Source organism: Gadus macrocephalus, chromosome 1 (assembly GCF_031168955.1).
Source record: "Gadus macrocephalus chromosome 1, ASM3116895v1".
NCBI classification, from domain to species: domain Eukaryota; kingdom Metazoa; phylum Chordata; class Actinopteri; order Gadiformes; family Gadidae; genus Gadus; species Gadus macrocephalus.
Genome location: NC_082382.1, coordinates 9,324,022 through 9,342,025, shown reverse-complemented (window position 1 = coordinate 9,342,025; position 18,004 = coordinate 9,324,022). Strand labels below are relative to the sequence as shown.

Sequence of the window (18,004 nt, the reverse complement as noted above, 5' to 3'; positions counted from 1 at the left end):
GAGTCCACACGGAACTTCAAGGGAATCAGCTAAAGCAACAGGCACTGATTCTGCCCAGGCCCCGTGTCGCTTTATTAAAAGGTTTGGGTTGCAGCGAGTCGCCGCCTCACCGCCTTCTCCATGTTGTGAACTCGTGTGACTCAGTCCAACTCGTAATCTTCCCAAACACCCCCGACCTCCCGGGAACACCAGAGAACACTGGAGAAATCCGACGCAGACCACGCTGTAATTAGTAAGGACGCACGCATATAGAATCACACAGATGTGATGTGTCCACTCTGTGTGTGCGTGTGTGTATGTGTGTGTTTGTGTGTGTGTGTGTGTGTGTGTGTGTGTGTGTGTGTGTGTGTGTGTGTAATGAAACATGCTCAGTGAGTGTGAGAACTTTTATAGACAGTTCTCAGTGTATGTATGGGTTATGGTTGGTATTATTATTGTATGTGTATAATAATTCTGTATGTCAGATACTTACAGAAACATGTATGCTGTGTTTCTGTAAGTATTTTTTACTTACAGAGCTCTCGCTCTCCTTAACGAGAAGGAGAGCGAGAGAGAGAGAGAGAGAGAGAGAGAGAGAGAGAGAGAGAGAGAGAGAAAATAATCATTAATGAGGACAAACGGAACAGAAAAGACACAAGGATCAGGAACCATTTAAACATTTTAATTGAAACGTTTGGTTTCTCATTGTTTGTTTATCATGGGTCTACATCAGGTATCCTAACCTTGTGTGACAACATCACTCACCCCTCAAAAACCAGATACAATCAAGTTCATTATCTAGTTTGGATAATAATTTGGCTATCGCGGTATACACTTTGGCTCATCACTACACTATGCACCTCAGGAGGAAATTTTATATTTTCCAGATAAGATGAGGAGGGATCTCCCAGTCCCGGGGCTCTCTTAAGTCCAAAATCAAGCCAGAGGCTTGTGAATCACAAGCCCGCCTCTCCTAAAATGTGTCACGGGTCTCGGAAGGAACTCCCACTTTCCATCACGCTCGGTCCATCAGCAGGGCAGAGGGAGAGCGCTGTGAGAGGAGGAGGGTCGAGGACGCGGACGCAGAAAGGAGCTGACAGAGCGTTTGTGAGATAATACATGCAACAGGGATGCACAGATAGCCGCACCGGACCGCTGGTGGATTACAAAGTTGAGCCATTGTCTTTGAGAAGAATTGGGATCCGTGAGACATACAGAAACATTGGTTAGATAATTGATTAAAAAAATGGGTTTGATACGCTTTTCTTCACTGATCCTGGGAGCACCCACACCTTTACGCACACTTCTTTGCAGTTTTGCGCTTTTACTCTGCTGGCAGCCCTTGTGCCAAACGTTCAACCTTGACGTGGAGAGCCCGGCTGTGTACAGCGGACCTGACGGGAGCTACTTCGGTTACGCGGTGGACTTTTACTTGGTGGATTCCGCGAGGTGAGTTTCTTTTGTCATGGAGGAGTTGGATCTGTTTGACGGGTTGTTGCGAACACACAGCACCGGACGAGAGGGGTCTCCAACCTTTATAGAGAACTTTCTTTTAAGGCTGTAAAGACTCGGAAATGTTTGGTCGATCACATCACAATTGGGAACATATGCCAGGCATAGACCCATTCAACTGGAGCCCTTATAACGGTGGGGGTAATTTATATATGTGGGCTAAAGGTTATTGTCCCTGTTACAGAAATTTTTTTGTAAATTATTTGAATACCATTTCAATGGTATTAAAATAGATCTGTTATGCTTTTCTTGACGCCCATTGCAGTCCCCCTTTTGTATATATCCATCCACCTTGGGCTCTAACTGGCTGCCCAACAGGGCTGCTAAAATAACAACTGCAGCTCAGAGTAAACAGCTTTATTCATGAGGAAGGTACCAGCCTATAATTCAATTGAAAACATAGCCCCCCCCCCTCTTCTCTTTTCTCAAATCGACACTCAATTTTAGGTGCGAGGCTAGGCCTACATTTCCACCAAAGTAATAAGTGGGGTTCTTGAAAAAAAGAATCCCACTTATTTGGTTTTAATTGCCTGGCTCTGGCTGATGGTGATGATGTTGCTTCGCACAGTGGGGAGGCCCCCCACTCTGTCTGCCATCAAGAACGCATTCTAGCACACACTGAAGCCGTCAGACCCCCTCCAGGGCTTGGCTGTTCAGATCACTCGTTAGCATGACACTTTTAAAGTCTATTTTATCTCAGAGAACGCCTTTTCCTACTCAATGGTTTGTGTGGATACTGGATAGGACTGCAATAGAGAATGGTCTGGCACTGATGTGAGACACATATAAAAGCAGGCTGTATAAAGAAGCCCCCTTGTTCTTTTATTTACACGGCTGCATCAGAAGCACCCATGTACAACGGAAGTGAGCGTATGGAGGTGAAAATAGACCTCCTGTACCAGTGTCTAGGCTGTAGGCTGTAGCAGTGTCTGTAGACTGTAGACTGCAGCGGTGTCTGTAGGCTGCAGCAGTGTCTGTAGGCTGCAACAGTGTCTGTAGGCTGCAGCAGGTGTCTGTAGGCTGTTGACTACACCAGTGTCTGTAGGCTGTAGACTGCAGCAGTGTCTGTAGGCTGCAGCAGTGTCTGTAGGCTTTAGGCTGCTGCAGTGTCTGTAGGCTGCTGCAGTGTCTGTAGGCTGCAGTGTCTGTAGGCTGCAGTGTCTGTAGGCTGCAGTGTCTGTAGGCTGCAGTGTCTGTAGGCTGCAGCAGTGTCTGTAGGCTGTAGCAGTGTCTGTAGGCTGTAGCAGTGTCTGTAGGCTGTAGTGTCTGTAGGCTGCAGCAGTGTCTGTAGGCTGTAGCAGTGTCTGTAGGCTGCAGTGTCTGTAGGCTGCAGCAGTGTCTGTAGGCTGTAGCAGTGTCTGTAGGCTGCAGTGTCTGTAGGCTGCTGCAGTGTCTGTAGGCTGTAGCAGTGTCTGTAGGCTGCTGCAGTGTCTGTAGGCTGCTGCAGTGTCTGTAGGCTGCAGCAGTGTCTGTAGGCTGCAGCAGTGTCTGAGCCAGAGGGGCTGGGGCGCTGGGCTGGGCTTTGAGACGGGGCTTTGTGCAGACTAGGACGGGGCTCCTCTTTCCATGTGTTCCTCCTCCTCTTCCTCCTCGGCCAGCAGACGCTCTGACATGGAGCCCCCCCACCCCCCCGCCCCCCCGCTAAGAGCCACCATTCATCTCTCTGTAGTCTGGGGTCTTCTGCAAAGATTTATCCTTTTTTCTTCTTTTCTTTTTAAGATGGCATATTTCCCCTCACCTCTGCTTCTTATTAATGCCTCTATCATCATCGTTTTTCATTTTCACTTCCTTCTATGCTGATGTCATCCAGCACAGCACTTTTAATCCTCACACACACACACACACACACACACACACACACACACACACACACACACACACACACACACACACACACACACACACACACACACACACACACAACCTGCTATCGTGATGTATGGGCCTGTGAAGCCGTCACGGCGAGTAGATGACTCATCGAAAGTCTGCCGAGCTGTGGTGAAAAGGAAATCACGCAAGACTTGGTCGAGAGAGAAAGCGATTGTTTGAAAGTGCAGCTCCCTCCTTTGTACCGTCTCCTGTAATCTCCTCGGTTTGTGGATCCTAGCTTCCAAACTAACGGCCAAATCTCTAGCGAGACCTCTATCGGACGGAGACACATGGCCCAATCTTGACACTTCATCTTGATTTTGTCTTCGGCTCGCTCGCAGCTTTTAAGACCCTAGGCGTCGGGCAACGTGAAATGTTTTCCTCTTCTTATCTCTGCTCTCGTGGTCGGCAAACACATCATCATTGCCCAAGGCTACGGGGAGGGTGTGGGGAGCCATGGGGAAGAAGGAATCCTGGGGGTCAGACCGGGGATGAACCCGGACATCTATCTTGTCAGGGTGGAGGATGATTCAAGACCTGGACTCTGACCTCGAGTGTGCGAGCGTGATTCAAAAAGGTGATAATTCTGAACATGAAACGGTGAATGTTGTCTTGGCCGCGCGATCGGACACATTGGAAGCATATGTCTCCCACACGCTCTCACACACGCAGGCCCTATTTCTCTTGTGTGTTCCACGGAACCATAACAGAGAGTTGATGCATCTGTGCGTCTGTCCTTCACGACCCCCCCTGACTGAGTCTAATTGAATTAAGCGTGGACACCATCGAGCAGCAGACCACCATGGAAGACCGCCGGGGAACCTCTCTGCATGTCACCGCCTTCGCCAGCTGGGAGAGAAAGTAAAGAGTGCCGCAATGAACGTGGATCTTTTTCAATGATTGTTTTCTTCATTACGATCCGTTGCCGGTCCAACGCCAGACCCCCACCACATGATCAGAGCGGGACAACAGTAACTCACTCAGGCTTACTTTCCCTTGTGCCAGGCGGGGACGGGGGGACGGGGAGAGGTGAACGGAGCTGTCCACGCGGAGATAGACGGGGGTCAAGGTTCAGACGCTGTAAATAAAAACGCACTTGGGCTCTGGTTTCAGCGGTAACCAAACCACCGCCTAACTGTGCTCCCCACTGGTGGAGGACTTCCACCAGATCTCCTTCTCATTCAAACAGGGAACCGCTTCATTCTCTTATCTTCAGATGAGTTGTGAAAATGGTTCTTGGGGGAGATTGCCGTCAAGGCTTTGAGATAACGTTGAGGCCCCTCCCGCAGCTTGGAGATGCGGGTTGGAGATGAATATGGATTTTCCTCCACTCAGTGTGTGTGTGTGTGTGTGAGTGTGTCTATGTGTGTGAGTGAAAGGGGTGTTGGTGATGTGCATTAGCTCATGGTTGGTTGATCCATGATGACGAGCAGCTCAGCGGAGGTCACCCGGTGCTCTGGGCCACTCTGGTGGAGTTTAGCCTCTTAAACAAGGTTATCTCTTGAACCAATATTGGGACCCTCTCCAGCAGAGTATAACTGTGTCCTGCGTCTGCAGTTTGTGGGTTCCACTCCCATGTATGATCAAACTGATTATTATTATGATTATGTTACTGCTGGTTAACGGATCGAATTGGTTCGAGTGTCACACGGGAGCCTACTGTATTCTTCATCCTAGTTTTCAGGGAACAGTTACACACAATATGACACTTTGTTCTGAATATCTCTTTACCTCAGAAAGAAAATAACAATAATAAATAAGATAAATGATTGTTGTTCTCGTCATTCCTTGATTATATGCAACATAGGATGACCTGCGCACTATCGGCCGCACGGGAAGCTGTTTTGAAAGGTCCATTTGGGACGGGCATGAGCTCCAGGCAGGCTGCCTTTAATAAGAAACGCTGGTCCTAACTTTAGTACGGTGAGAGGCAATCGAAGGTTTAAAATAATGCTCCTATGTGTGCTCCGGTGGAAACATACGTGGGTGAGAGGGACGGCGAGGGCTTTATGGAGCCCCTGGCCTCGCTGGACTGCGCTGTATAGAGGCAGAAATGCCCTCCGGACATCACGGCTCGTTTGTTCCACCACTGCCCATTGGTCGCTCTCTCCCCGACGCAAACTTTTGGAGGACGACGTAATCTCTGGCTGCCATCAGGCCTGGTTTGTTTTAACCTCTCCCTCACATAGTGACTCACATCTTTGTTAACCGAATGAAGGCCCCCCTTCATTTAGCAAGTGACGCAAATGCGTTTCACATTGGTGACCTGAGGCATTGTAGTGACTGAAATTTCAATCATTCTCAAAATGGAAATTCTGACGTCTGCGCTGTGGCCTTGTGTGTGTGTGTGTGTGTGTGTGTGTGTGTGTGTGTGCGCGCATTCGGTGGGTACAGACGGAGACAAAGTGTTCCAACAGCTGCTGTGATTGGGGTTGATAGAGTTGCCTGTGTAGGACCCCCCCCCCCCCTCCCACCCCCGGCCCCCCCAACACATACACACACCTATTGAAAACACAACGGCCCCTCTGTCAAGAGGTGTGAACGGCGGGACCCCCCCCCCCCCCCCCCCCCCCCCCCTGCTGTGCTGGTCATTGTGGAGGGAGGTGTGAACCACTGGCCGTTAAACTCCCCATGCCTGGTTTTCAGGGTCAGTCTGGGGATCCTGATCCGAACGTCCGGGCTCTCGGGGGGCCCTAGGAGGCGGTCTTGGCTTGGGGGGAATACACAGTCTGCCCTGGGTCACGTTTGACTCGCTCTGGTTTCGGTGTTGGAGCAGCGGGGTGTTTCCAGTTCCCCTGAACCCCCGAGTTCTGCGGTGGGCCGGGCGGACATGGCTTTAGCGGTTGGGCTGAAAGCGGCACTTAGTTCACACGTTGGCGATGGAGGGCGGCTGAGTCCAGGTCAGGGTCCATGTGGTGTTTCTGTACAGGGGAGGCAGCAGAAGGGCAGGGGGAGGGTTGAATGTGGGGTTAATGATTGGGATGTGGTTGGATCAATTGTGTTTGAGTGACCTAGAAATACGCATCCTAGCATGAGGCCCCTAAAGCCACCAGTGTCTTTCTGGCCATGTTTACAAGGCCAGAAATAGCACACATGTAATCTGGCCCAGGCACTAATTAGTGACTGTTTCTCCTGACGGTAAACAACCGTTCTTTTCCTTAACTGTTTTACTAATGGCTTTTGGGCCAGTACTTGTAATTTGCAATGTCAATATCCTTTAGGCACTGAAAGCGTTTTTTTTCGTGGTGACTCTGTCGTCTGGTTATCAACAACAATCTGATCTGTGTTGATTCATTCCTTGGAACCGTTTTAAGGAACTGCGTTCCTCCATAGAAGTGCCGGAAATGTACATGTCTTTGGATAACATACCAAAGGGCCTCTCTGGCCGCTATCAGGCCTGCTCAGACATCATCATTCAAACCCTGTTTAGTCAGCGCAAGCCACGCCCAAGTCCCTGCTACTCTCTCATCATGTCTGTGTGTGTGTGTGTGTGTGTGTGTGTGTTGTACAGTATGCTCCGGACGTGCAGCACCCCGTCCGGCCCGGCTGTGGCCTTGGCCCTTACTGTGTGCATGACTTCAATTCCCAGCACCATGTGTTGAATGAGATGAGTCATCAATCAGCCCGTACAGCAGCCTGTGCCACTTCTGTTCATTCCCACAGGGTCAATAAAGTCGGAGAAACCTTCTTTGGACACGCCGGGGATGAAATGAAGAGGAGTAACAATAAGGGTCTGTCCAGTGTCCACCACTTCCTGCTATGATCTCTCATAGGAAGTTTGTGTGAACTTGGCTTAGGCAGCGTTTAGCTAGTGTGCGTGGATTTGTGTGTGTGTGTGTGTGTGTGTGTGTGTGTGTGTGTGTGTGTGTGTGTGTGTGTGTGTGTGTGTGTGTGTGTGTGTGTGTGTGTGTGTGTGTGTGTGTGTGTGTGTGTGTGTGTGCATATGTGTCTGACACACAAAATACACAAGTAGTAAGAATAAGAGAGGGGACTGGTTGTTGAATGTGTTTGTGTGTGCACAGATGGATTGGGGGGGGGGGGGGAGGTCATAGGTCAAGAGTGGCACTTAAGCCACCACATCATCTGAACTAAGTTCTTTCCCATCACTGGTTTGGAACCACTCGTGTCCTGAGTGGTGGTGGTGACGGACACATCACTGACCTTGAGAGCAGGAAGTACCCTTCTCTTTCTGCTGAGGCGTCACAAGTGGAGGAGGAAGTGGAGGAGGCTGGAGTCTGCAAAAGCCGCCACACTTGGCCTGGTTTCCCTCTGCTTTCTTTTCACCCCGTTACAGTACGGTCACACTTAACGACCGCTGCAGACGTTGACGACAGCCACAGCTGGTCGGAAAACACATTTTTCTTTTTATTGTGTTGTGTGTGTGTGTGTGTGTGTGTGTGTGTGTGTGTGTGCTCCACATTTTCTGTAGCTTAAAGTAATTACAATAGTGTTCAAGTGACATAAGCCCTGCAGCTGGAGGGGGGGGGGACAATTAAACAGGGGAAAAAGGGGGCGAAATCCTTCTGGGAGGACAGGGGCCACGCTGAGGACTCTGGGACCCAGTCCCCCTGGGTCGGCAGCCCCATGGTGAACCCCCCGGACCACAGCTATAAGCTTAATGTCCCATCAGCACGTTGCTGTGCTCTGCTGCACCCACTCGGTCTAGCAAAAAAGCCTTATAAAAAAAGTGGTTGCAGTGAAGCAATTATGGCGTGGTTCAGCAGAGACGACCCCAGACCCCGCTGGAGGGGGGGGCTGGTGTTAACACATCGCCCACTAGCAGCCCTGAGTCTATTAGAGAGAGTTTTAAGGATTGCTTAATTGGCAAATGACGGCGAGGGCGTCGTTAGTGGCTGATGTGTTGCAGCTGATTGGGCTGGTCGGCGTGACCATGTATGGCACATCTGGCACCACTGCACATTTCTCCTACTCCTTTCTCCTGCCTCATTAAAAAAAGAATCCGTACCAACTAATGAACAAGGATTAACAGGTTCTGTCTGTGTGTGAACGGCTGTTCAGGCTGGAGCATAAAGCTGGACTGTTCGTTTTTGGCTTGACAGGAGCATTCTGGTCTAATGGGTTCAATTCTAATTAAATAACAGTCATACTGATGGGCAGATGAAATGCAGTTGGTTTCAATGTGACTAGAGTTGGCTCTACAGTGGAAAAGAACGTGCGGTAGAAAACAATGGAGAATTGAAAGAGGAAGTCATGTTTCTTTGGAAAGACTGCAGAGGACTGAGGCTGCCTGCCACTAGCCCAAGAATTGATAAACCTCCCAATGTTGTATTGGAGGCCAAATCGGTGCTGGGGGAAGGCGACCACATTTATCCCACTTTTTAATGAATATCAGAAAAAAGAACTCAACTGAACCATCTGTCCAGATTTCACACCTATATTTAAACAGGACCCCCCCCCCCCTTAAATATATAAACAAATCTTATAGCTAGCAAAACGTTTGATAAGGTCTGCCAATGCAACAAATGTATTTTGAAATGCATAGCAGGATATATAAAGAAACAGGGATATTCCAGTTGAGCAACACTGGTTCCTGCCAGGTAAATGTTTTTTTTCTTCATTGTGTGTGTGTGTGTGTGTGTGTGTGTGTGTGTGTGTGTGTGTGTGTGTGTGTGTGTGTGTGTGTGTGTGTGTGTGTGTGTGTGTGTGTGTGTGTGTGTGTGTGTGTGTGAGAAAGCGATGTCTGGCCTTCAGAAGTTGTGTTGTTCCCTGTACTGCGTTACGATTTAAAACATTGTTTCCGCAAACACGCTAGCTATCTTTCTATCTGTATCGGTTTTCCGCTTATATTAGGCAAACATAAATAATTTCAGAGCCTGTATAAATCAAATAAAGGACCACTGTGTGTCTCGCTACTTCTAACGGGGACGTGGGTATCTCGGAGCTCAAAATGAGGATTGAACATTTTCCAGGAGTACTGGATGCTTCTTGTGATTAACATTCCTGGATGTCATGGGAAGATTCCGCCGAGAAAAAACAGCGATGAGTCTGATGAGCGTTTCCAACACTCGACAAATGTTCTCCGTCAGAACAATGACCCAGTCTAAACAGCAGCATGCTACGGTGGATAGTTCAGTCTTCACCCCCCCCCCCCCCCCCCCCATGGCCTCATCGTGAGAATCCGTGACGGGATGGTTCTCTGGGCTTTACATTAGAGCACAGCTGGGACATCTGCCCAGACTCCTGTGGGGATGTCCACTGCACTTGGTAGTGAAAGGAGCGGTGGACTGTGCTTTACTATACCCGGGTACGTTCTCATTGTTCTCTTTGTGAATAAGAAACCCGCAGAATGACCCTCTGCCCTACATTTGGATCATTGTTTGGCTTCCTACCGGTGCAATGTTGAACGTCTGTACTAGCCTATGTTTTCTCCTTCTTATTTCTGCTGGACAACGTGTTATTGTTCCTGGTACATCCCCTGTTATCAGATCCCCCTCGACTCTCCTTTATACACGTTTCGTTGAATGTCGGTTGTTTGATGTTCGCCGGGCCGCAAGCGGACTCAAGCCAGTGTTCTCCCGACCAACTCTGCTAAGTCGGGGTCGGGGATGAGGAGGCCAAGTTTGGCCAACATTTAAACTTTCATGCGCTATTAGAATTTGTGAAACAGGAAAGGGAGTGCTCTTCCTGCTCGCCCCCCCCCCCCCCCCCCCCCCCCCCCCCCCCCCCCCCCCCCCTCCCCCCCCCAGGCTCTGTCTACCCGAGAAGCTTCCCCTTGCCTCTTCTGCCCTCCGGCCATGTCTGTGTTGACACAAAGATAAGTGGTCCTCACTGAGGTAATGTCTAATTGCACAGTACAGACGGACTGTCTGCTGAAAACATTAGAATAATTCACACAATGTCACCGTCCTAACCATCATGAACCCGGTCACTCCTCTGACTCATCCCCCCCCCCATCCAGCCCGTCATCACCGCTCATCCTCGTTCTTTTCCCTCTGAAGTACTTCCCGCCGGTTCCCTTTGTTCTCTGAAGACCTGGGGTACCGGGCCGACTCGGCACCACGCACTTCCTTCTCCTAGGGGGCTCAGGGAACGGCTTTCCTCAGCCCATTGCTGTCGTTAAATTCTTCTGACAACGAGAACCCCAAGGACTTAGCCATAGTCTTGTAGTAGTAGTGGTGGTGGTGTTCGCACCACAGCTGTAGAAACAACCACCGCTGCTTTCTGAACGCACCACTCGAGGTTTCGCTCCTGCCTTCTTTTGTTTTTGCTTTTCAATTAGCCGCACGGGGAGGTCCAGATGTCTGTGTCTGCGACTGTGCATGCAAGCCTCAGTGACTCTAGTGCACTGACAGTACCTGTGTGTGTGTGTGTGTGTGTGTGTGTGTGTGTGTGTGTGTGTGTGTGTGTGTGTGTGTGTGTGTGTGTGTGTGTGTGTGTGTGTGTGTGTGTGTGTGTGTGTGTGTGTGTGTGTGTGTGGAGAAACACATGTGCTTCAGCCCAAGTGGTTTCCACAAGGTTATGCAACCAAGAGCTGAAGCCTGGTAAACGTTTCTGTCATTAAGTGAACAATAAAGTGCACATATACTGCCTGCAGTTTACTATTAGTGAGTGTTTTTACCAGGAGTGGTTTATGCAACCTTATAATTAACACCAGAAACAAAAGCTATATGTTGCAACAACCTCAGGTTACGATGGGTGAAGTAATTCATAATGTACCTCATTAAATTGCAGTTTGGGAGATCCGCCAGTTGTTGCTTTATTTGAACAGCATTTTGTGTCTTTTCTCTTCCAGTGTGAGCGTGTTGATCGGGGCTCCCAAGGCCAACACCAGCCAGCCAAACATCACAGAGGGAGGATCGGTCTTCTACTGCCCCTGGGGACTCGGCCAATCAGAGTGCCATGACATCGAGTTTGATGCTGAAGGTAAGAGTTGGAGTCTGTGCTCGCTAGGCAACGTTGTAAACTTGCAGAGATGATTTTATATGTTCTCTGGAAAGGGATCCTGACATTTATAGGTCATTTGCGGGTGTGGCCGTCCAAACATCCAGGCCTGGGTACTAGTGTAATGTTGTTCCTTGGTAGTTAAGTAAATAATAATTGGCGTCATTTAGCATTAGCTAGCCTCATTTATCTATTACTGAGAGTTCTATCTGCTTGAATGATTACTGAGCACTGAAGCAGTTCAGTGTATGTACTGTTGAGTTCTGCTCCTCTGAGTTCTGCTCCTCTGTTGAGTTCTGCTCCTCTGTCGAGTTCTGCTCCTCTGTCGAGTTCTGCTCCTCTGTCGAGTTCTGCTCCTCTGTCGAGGTCTGCCTCTCCTCTTCTCCTCCTCCTCCTCCTCCTCTCCCCCTCCCCATCCCGGCCAGCCGCTGCGTATCAGACGTCAGCACTGAGCTCTGCTGAGTTGCCGCTAGCAGTGGAAACGGGAGTGTCTTTCCTGTTTCTTTGTTGCTTTGTTTGGGAAGGAAAGAACATAATGAAGTGTTGAGGGCATGAACACAAAACACAAAGGTTATTCCTTCCCTCTTCTTCCACTGGGTTTGTGTTGCTGCGCCCTTTGGGGCTTTAGAGAGATAAGAAAACTAGCAAACACGCGTCTCCGAAGACAAAGCAGTGTCTTGTTCGGGTGGTGAAGGCGTCAGCTCAGTCCCCATCAGAGAGATCACCTGTGGAGGGAATTAGGAAGTGGGTGAAGTGCTCTAATGGACGGCTCCCATTGTGCGGCCTGTCGAGAGCAGCCCTGGTTTAATGGAGTATGGAGATAAGGCAGGGGGGCGTGGACTTGCTCGATGGAAGCAATAGCGTAGCATTGGTCTTGCATTAAGCAGGATTGAGTGTGTGTTAACCTGTGTGTGTGCGTGTGTGTGTGTGTGTGTCCAGCTACACTTTCCTGTTAACAAGAGGGACTTCCTAACAGTGTCAAACCCCCCTTCCTGGTTTGATTATGCGACTGAGCGAGAGACATTCCACTGACCCTCTCAGAAGCCCGTGTTTAACTACCGCTCTCTGCACCGTTCATCCAGCGCTCCTCGCCTGCCGGCCGCTCGCTGGCCGCTCGCGCTCAAATACTGTTGCGCTCATTTTGCAGAAGAAGGAAAAATGTGCATCACATCCGCTGGCCGGCCTCGCCGCCGCCGCCCGGCGCCGAGGCCGTGTTGGAGCGGAGGTCGCCCTCCGGCTGCAGGGGGTCAGGGTGAGGGATGGGCCCCGCCGGCCGGTCCAGAGTAGGGGCCCTCCTTCCTTCTCATGACGCTTTGAAAGCGCACATCTGTGAGGAAGAGCCAGTTCAGCCATCTGGTCTCAATAGCACATACACGCACACACACACTCGCATATAGAAACACACACACACACGCACACAAATATGATGAACATGCTCGGACTGTGAGCGCATATACATGCCGATTTGGTGGTGTAAACGCCTGTGATGTGTAGGGACGTCTCGGGTGTTGTAGGGCACCGCTGGCCGTACGTCTTCTAGTCCACGGACTTCATTAAAAACCCATGAACGGCCATGTTGATATGGAGCAGGTAATGGGATAGTGGACAATAAGCGGTTACATTAGGCCATGATGTCAGTGCCTTCATATCTTGAGCGACCACAGGGGATCTGATCCGAGCGGGACTTAGTCACTGGGCCAGGGTGGACGGTGATACGGATCAATCCCATTAGCGAGCGATGGAGGGTCTCCCGCTCGCTCCTCCATCAAAGAGAGTGGGGGAGGTCTGACCCCCAGACCACCGAGCCTCTTAATTAGCTTGACTAATTGGGTCAGACCAGCCAGAGGGCCCACTCCCATCCACTTCCTCCTCCATCCAGATAAGAGCCGGCCCGTGGATGTAGGGGAGGAAGGGGGGGGGGGGGGGGGGCATTCGGGGACGTTGTGGTATGGAGGGGGATATGGAATCCCCCCCCCCCCCCCCCCGTTGGTCATCATAGTCCCCCTCCTCCTGTTCCTCCTCACTCATCACAACAGGGCAAGCCGCTGAGATAAGTGAATTCAACCATTTGTCTTTTACCCGATGGACACTGAAATACACACACGCACACACACACACACACACACACACACACACACACACACACACACACACACACACACACACACACACACACACACACACACACACCCTATTTCAGTGGCCAGCCACTAATGGCTGATCTCTTGCACAGGGTTCAAAGGGGAAAAGTTTACACACACACACACACACACACACACACACACACACACACACACACACACACACACACACACACACACACACATACAGCCCCCCCCCCACTCCCCCCATGTGATGCATCGGTATCCCATCCCATCATGCGCTAACCAGCTTCCCGGCAGTCAGCCGCAGATAGTGTGCTATTGTTGACTCTGACCTCTCGGTTGAGCATCGCCGACGCTGAGCAGTGGGCCGTGGGTGATGTCATCGGTCCAAACATCGACTGGGTGTCGTTGCCGGGGACAACGTCATCGTCCTCATCAGTGTAGTCCTTGTGCGGTACGGAGAACCCCCAAACATGTTCCTGCTCGTCTCCAACACAGGGCAGGAACCCAGCGCCCTGACATGGTTCTTACTGTAAATCTCAGCCCCACACACACACACACACATATTTCCTGTACATTCCACGGCCAGATGTGAGGGAACTGTTGGATGATATCAGCTTTCGCAATATGAATTAAAGGTTGCTGCTGCTGCTGCTGCGTGGCTGCTGGCGCTGCTCGGGCCCGGTTGTCTAGGCGACGCGGCCCAAACACACAGCGGCCCCGGTTGGCTCCGTCGGATCCCTGGTAGCGATTCACTCCTCCTATCCAAACAAGGGCCCCTGAGTTATGAAAATATAAAGGAAGGTATGCTGCAGTAACGCAGGGCTGCGGAGCTATCGGAGATTAGCTAAGGTAACACGATTCTCGGGAGCCACTTTCATGCCGAGGTCATGTTATGGCCGGGTACGGCCCACCGTACTATTGATCCTCCGACCGGCCGCCTTTGAATTCATACCGTCCAATTAAAGTTGGCTTCTGTCGGCTTGTGAACACGCTGTGTTGATGGGACAGCCGGCTAGCCGTGGCGGCGGTGGAGGGCAGACGGCGCGATGTGAGGCTGAGGGTGCACTGTGGACGAGTGTAGAAACATAGGGACAGTTGGCAGACGACAAATTTGTGTTAGAATACAGCATTTGTGTATTTGTGTTAATAGTCAGTCCTATCTTCCCTTTCACCCGATTCGGAGGCACACACGAGGGGGAATTAGAAACAAAGAGTCTGAATGATGAGTGTGAGGTTGCTGGGAGAGAACTGGGCCAGGGTCGGCTGTTTTCCTTGGACCGCCGCCCCGTTCTCTGGTTCCCCCAAGACGCGCAGCGCAAGCCGTCAGCCCTCAGCCCCGACTCCGGAGTCCCTCAGCAGAGAGGGGAGGCCACTGAGGTGAAGGGGAAGGGATCAGGAGAGATCACAGCCTTGGAAGGCACATGATCTCCACATACTCACCCGCCCTACCCCCCCCCCCCCCCCCCCCCCCCCCCCCCCCCCATACTCCCTGATGAACCCCGCCCACCGAGACAGACCGTGTTCTGCTCTCTTGCAACAGTCGCCATGGTTGTGTGGGTGTGCGGTTGTGAATTGACACACACATTGGGAAATGAGTGGGAGAAGTGAAAATGTTGAGGTCACCAACAGCTTCCTCGGCGTTAGCTCCGTCTCTCATAAACAAACCGTCCAGGGTCTACGGCGTTCTCCTCCACTCAGGCCTGGATCATGTTCGGTGCTGGGCTTCGATTTCAGGCGCAGAGAGACGGCGCGCTCTAGTGAAGCGCTGTCTTCTCAGGCCATCTGTTACCTGAACTCCTGCCATCCCAGAGTGGAAGCGGGGAGCGATCAGGCTTACTGATGGCCAGGTGGCCGAACAGAATCAGAGGTCAACCGGGGTCAGGCCAGTCCCGAACCAAACCCTGCGGATAATACCCCAAAGTAGCGGGGGAACTGCAGTCGAGAGGCCCAGAGCAGCAGCCTCCCCTTGACCGTTTCTAGTACAAAATCCCCTTTGAGCAGAACGCAGGCTGAATGCATTTTCCACGCAAGTTCCATTTGTTGCTGTGTTCTGTCAAAACGTGTTCTCATCGCTGTGCTCCCCCTCTCTCCTGCTCCTAGGGGATCGCACCGTCCTCATCAATGACACAGACCATAAGGCGGAGGTCAAGTCCCACCAGTGGTTCGGCGCCACCGTGCGTTCCCACGGAGACACCATTCTGGTAAGTTGACTCCGCTCCCGGGGGGAGGGGTATAGGGGATGATGGGTAAGGGGGGCCGGGGGGGGGGGGGGGGGGGGTTGCTGTGTTTTTAAAAACTTTTCGGGAGGAGGTATTCCCTGCACCGGCGTTGCCAACAACTGATACTGGTTCTGAATGCTGGTGAGTACCACTCGGGTCGGGTCAGGGCTGAACGTCCCGGGTGGTGAGTCACGTACCCCATCGGTTCCTCCAGGGTGTGTCCTCTGAAGGAGTTGCTCTTTTTCTACTTCCCCAAAAACGCACAGCGCGCCCGGTTCAGACGCTGACCTCAGTGATGAGTGTTGTTGTTCCTCCGTTGGTATGGGGAGGCGTTGTCAGGGTCGTGACCCGGGTTGAGTTACCGGAGTCCGGCTCCAGGGGCACCCCTGACCTCCGACCCCCGGGGGCTCCTCCCCAGTGACGGTCTGGGGGAGACTATTTTCAATGAGAGGAAAAAAACATCTTCCATCATTCTCTCTCCCCCCCCCCCCCCCCCCCCACAGGCCTGCGCCCCACTCTACTCCTGGAGAACCAAGAAGGACGTCCCCCAGTCCGACGTGACCGGGACCTGCTACCTCTCTGCCCAGAACTTTACTAAGTTCGCTGAATACGCGCCGTGTCGCACAGGTATAATAAATATAATAATGATTATTCAATTAATTTGGCTACGTTATTTTCATCTCTATGCCCCCCCCCCCCCCCTCTACCCCACCGTTTAACATGACAGCTGGGCCCCCCTGCTGAGAGTTGAGGGTTTCAGGGTGGGGGAGTCAAGTTCTGGACACACAGGGAGAGAGAGAGAGGATCTCTGGTGGACAGTGGGCCGACAACCTCCAGAGATCTCTGGTGGACAGTGGGCCGACAACCTCCAGAGATCTCTGGTGGACAGTGGGCCGACAACCTCCAGAGATCTCTGGTGGACAGTGGGCCGACAACCTCCAGAGATCTCTGGTGGACAGTGGGCCGACAACCTCCAGAGATCTCTGGTGGACAGTGGGCCGACAACCGTGGAACCTCCCCTCCCCTCCCCTCCCCTCCCCTCCCCTCCCCTCCCCTCCCTTCCCCTCCCCTCTCCTCCCCTCCCCTCCCCTCCTCCACCTCCCTTCTCAGGACAGATTGAGTTTATTATCAAAAACAATGAGATGGGAGCGGCTGTTGTATAATTAGATGGGTGAGGACACTTGGTTAAGAGCTGTCGTGCCTAAATATGTCAAAACGGTGTCGGGTAAACCCTGCATCGCAGTTCTCACCCCCTCCTCAAATGTCCAGTGAGTTTGTGTCTTAAATCCGAAGACATCTGAAACCGTGAAGAAACACCCTTTAAAGTAAAAGTGTGTGTGTGTGTGTGTGTGTGTGTGTGTGTGTGTGTGTGTGTGTGTGTGTGTGTGTGTGTGTGTGTGTGTGTGTGTGTGTGTGTGTGTGTGTGTGTGTGTGTGTGTGTGTGTGTGTGTGTGTGTGCAGAGGTGACGGGTCACGGTGGTCAGGGCTACTGCCAGGGCGGGTTCAGTGCAGACTTCACTAAGGTAAGCCCCACCGCTCCGTGGTCTACTGAATATACTATTAGGTGGTTGTGTTTTAATGCTTTAATCCCCCCAAATGTTCTCTTCCCTAGGATGGCAAAGTAGTGCTAGGAGGACCGGGGAGTTACTTCTGGCAAGGTACGTGCCGCAAAACACCTGCTCTGTGGAAGCATCTGGCCTGATAAAGAGGATCAGGGCGTGAACCTCACAATGCATCTTGGGATGTTTTCTTTGTGATACTACGCCATTTTGACTCGAGAGTATTGTAGTAGAGTAAACATTAATATACCATAACCTAGGCCAGTGTTAATGCTGTTTTGTAACGTCAAGCATGAAAAACGCTGTGGCAGTTTTCTAACGCTTCTAACGTCTTCCCATGATGACCAATAATTTCACCATGGATTTAATTAACAATGACAAAAAATGACACTACCTACAGGGTAACGACCATTCAAATGTTACTCTGCTTCCAAAAGGATGCAGAGTGCTGTGACATTACATCGTACAAGCCCTATACACTGTTTGTTCACCGGTCGGTTTGTGTTTGTCTGATGTGACCTCAGGCCAGGTGATCTCGGCAGACAAGGACAAGATCATCGAGACGTACTACCCAGGCTACTTCATGCAGTCTGTGGTCGGTCAGCTGGAGACCAAACAGACGGCCATCAACCATGATGATAGCTACCAGGGTAAGACCAAACCCTTCCTCTCCACAGGGGGCTTTCTGCTTCTTCAATTTGTGTCAATCATACCACTGATTCTACGCATTTGGTGTGTGTGTGTGTGTGTGTGTGTGTGTGTGTGTGTGTGTGTGTGTGTGTGTGTGTGTGTGTGTGTGTGTGTGTGTGTGTGTGTGTGTGTGTGTGTGTGTGTGTGTGTGTGTGTGTGTGTGTGT

At 51.2% G+C, this 18,004-nt stretch overlaps 1 protein-coding gene across 1 annotated transcript in view; it reads left to right on the top strand.

Annotated features, from left to right (window-relative positions):
• The first annotated feature begins 992 nt into the window (after positions 1-992).
• Positions 993-18,004, top strand: part of LOC132453198 (integrin alpha-5-like) — a 19,256-nt gene continuing 2,244 nt past the window's right edge. Inside the window, exons 1-7 of the mRNA XM_060046058.1 lie at positions 993-1,428; positions 11,114-11,244; positions 15,471-15,571; positions 16,093-16,216; positions 17,051-17,112; positions 17,202-17,247; positions 17,673-17,798. Coding sequence (XP_059902041.1) covers positions 1,226-1,428; positions 11,114-11,244; positions 15,471-15,571; positions 16,093-16,216; positions 17,051-17,112; positions 17,202-17,247; positions 17,673-17,798 — 793 coding nt within the window. The 5' untranslated portion in view covers positions 993-1,225. The remainder of the gene's footprint in view (positions 1,429-11,113; positions 11,245-15,470; positions 15,572-16,092; positions 16,217-17,050; positions 17,113-17,201; positions 17,248-17,672; positions 17,799-18,004) is intronic.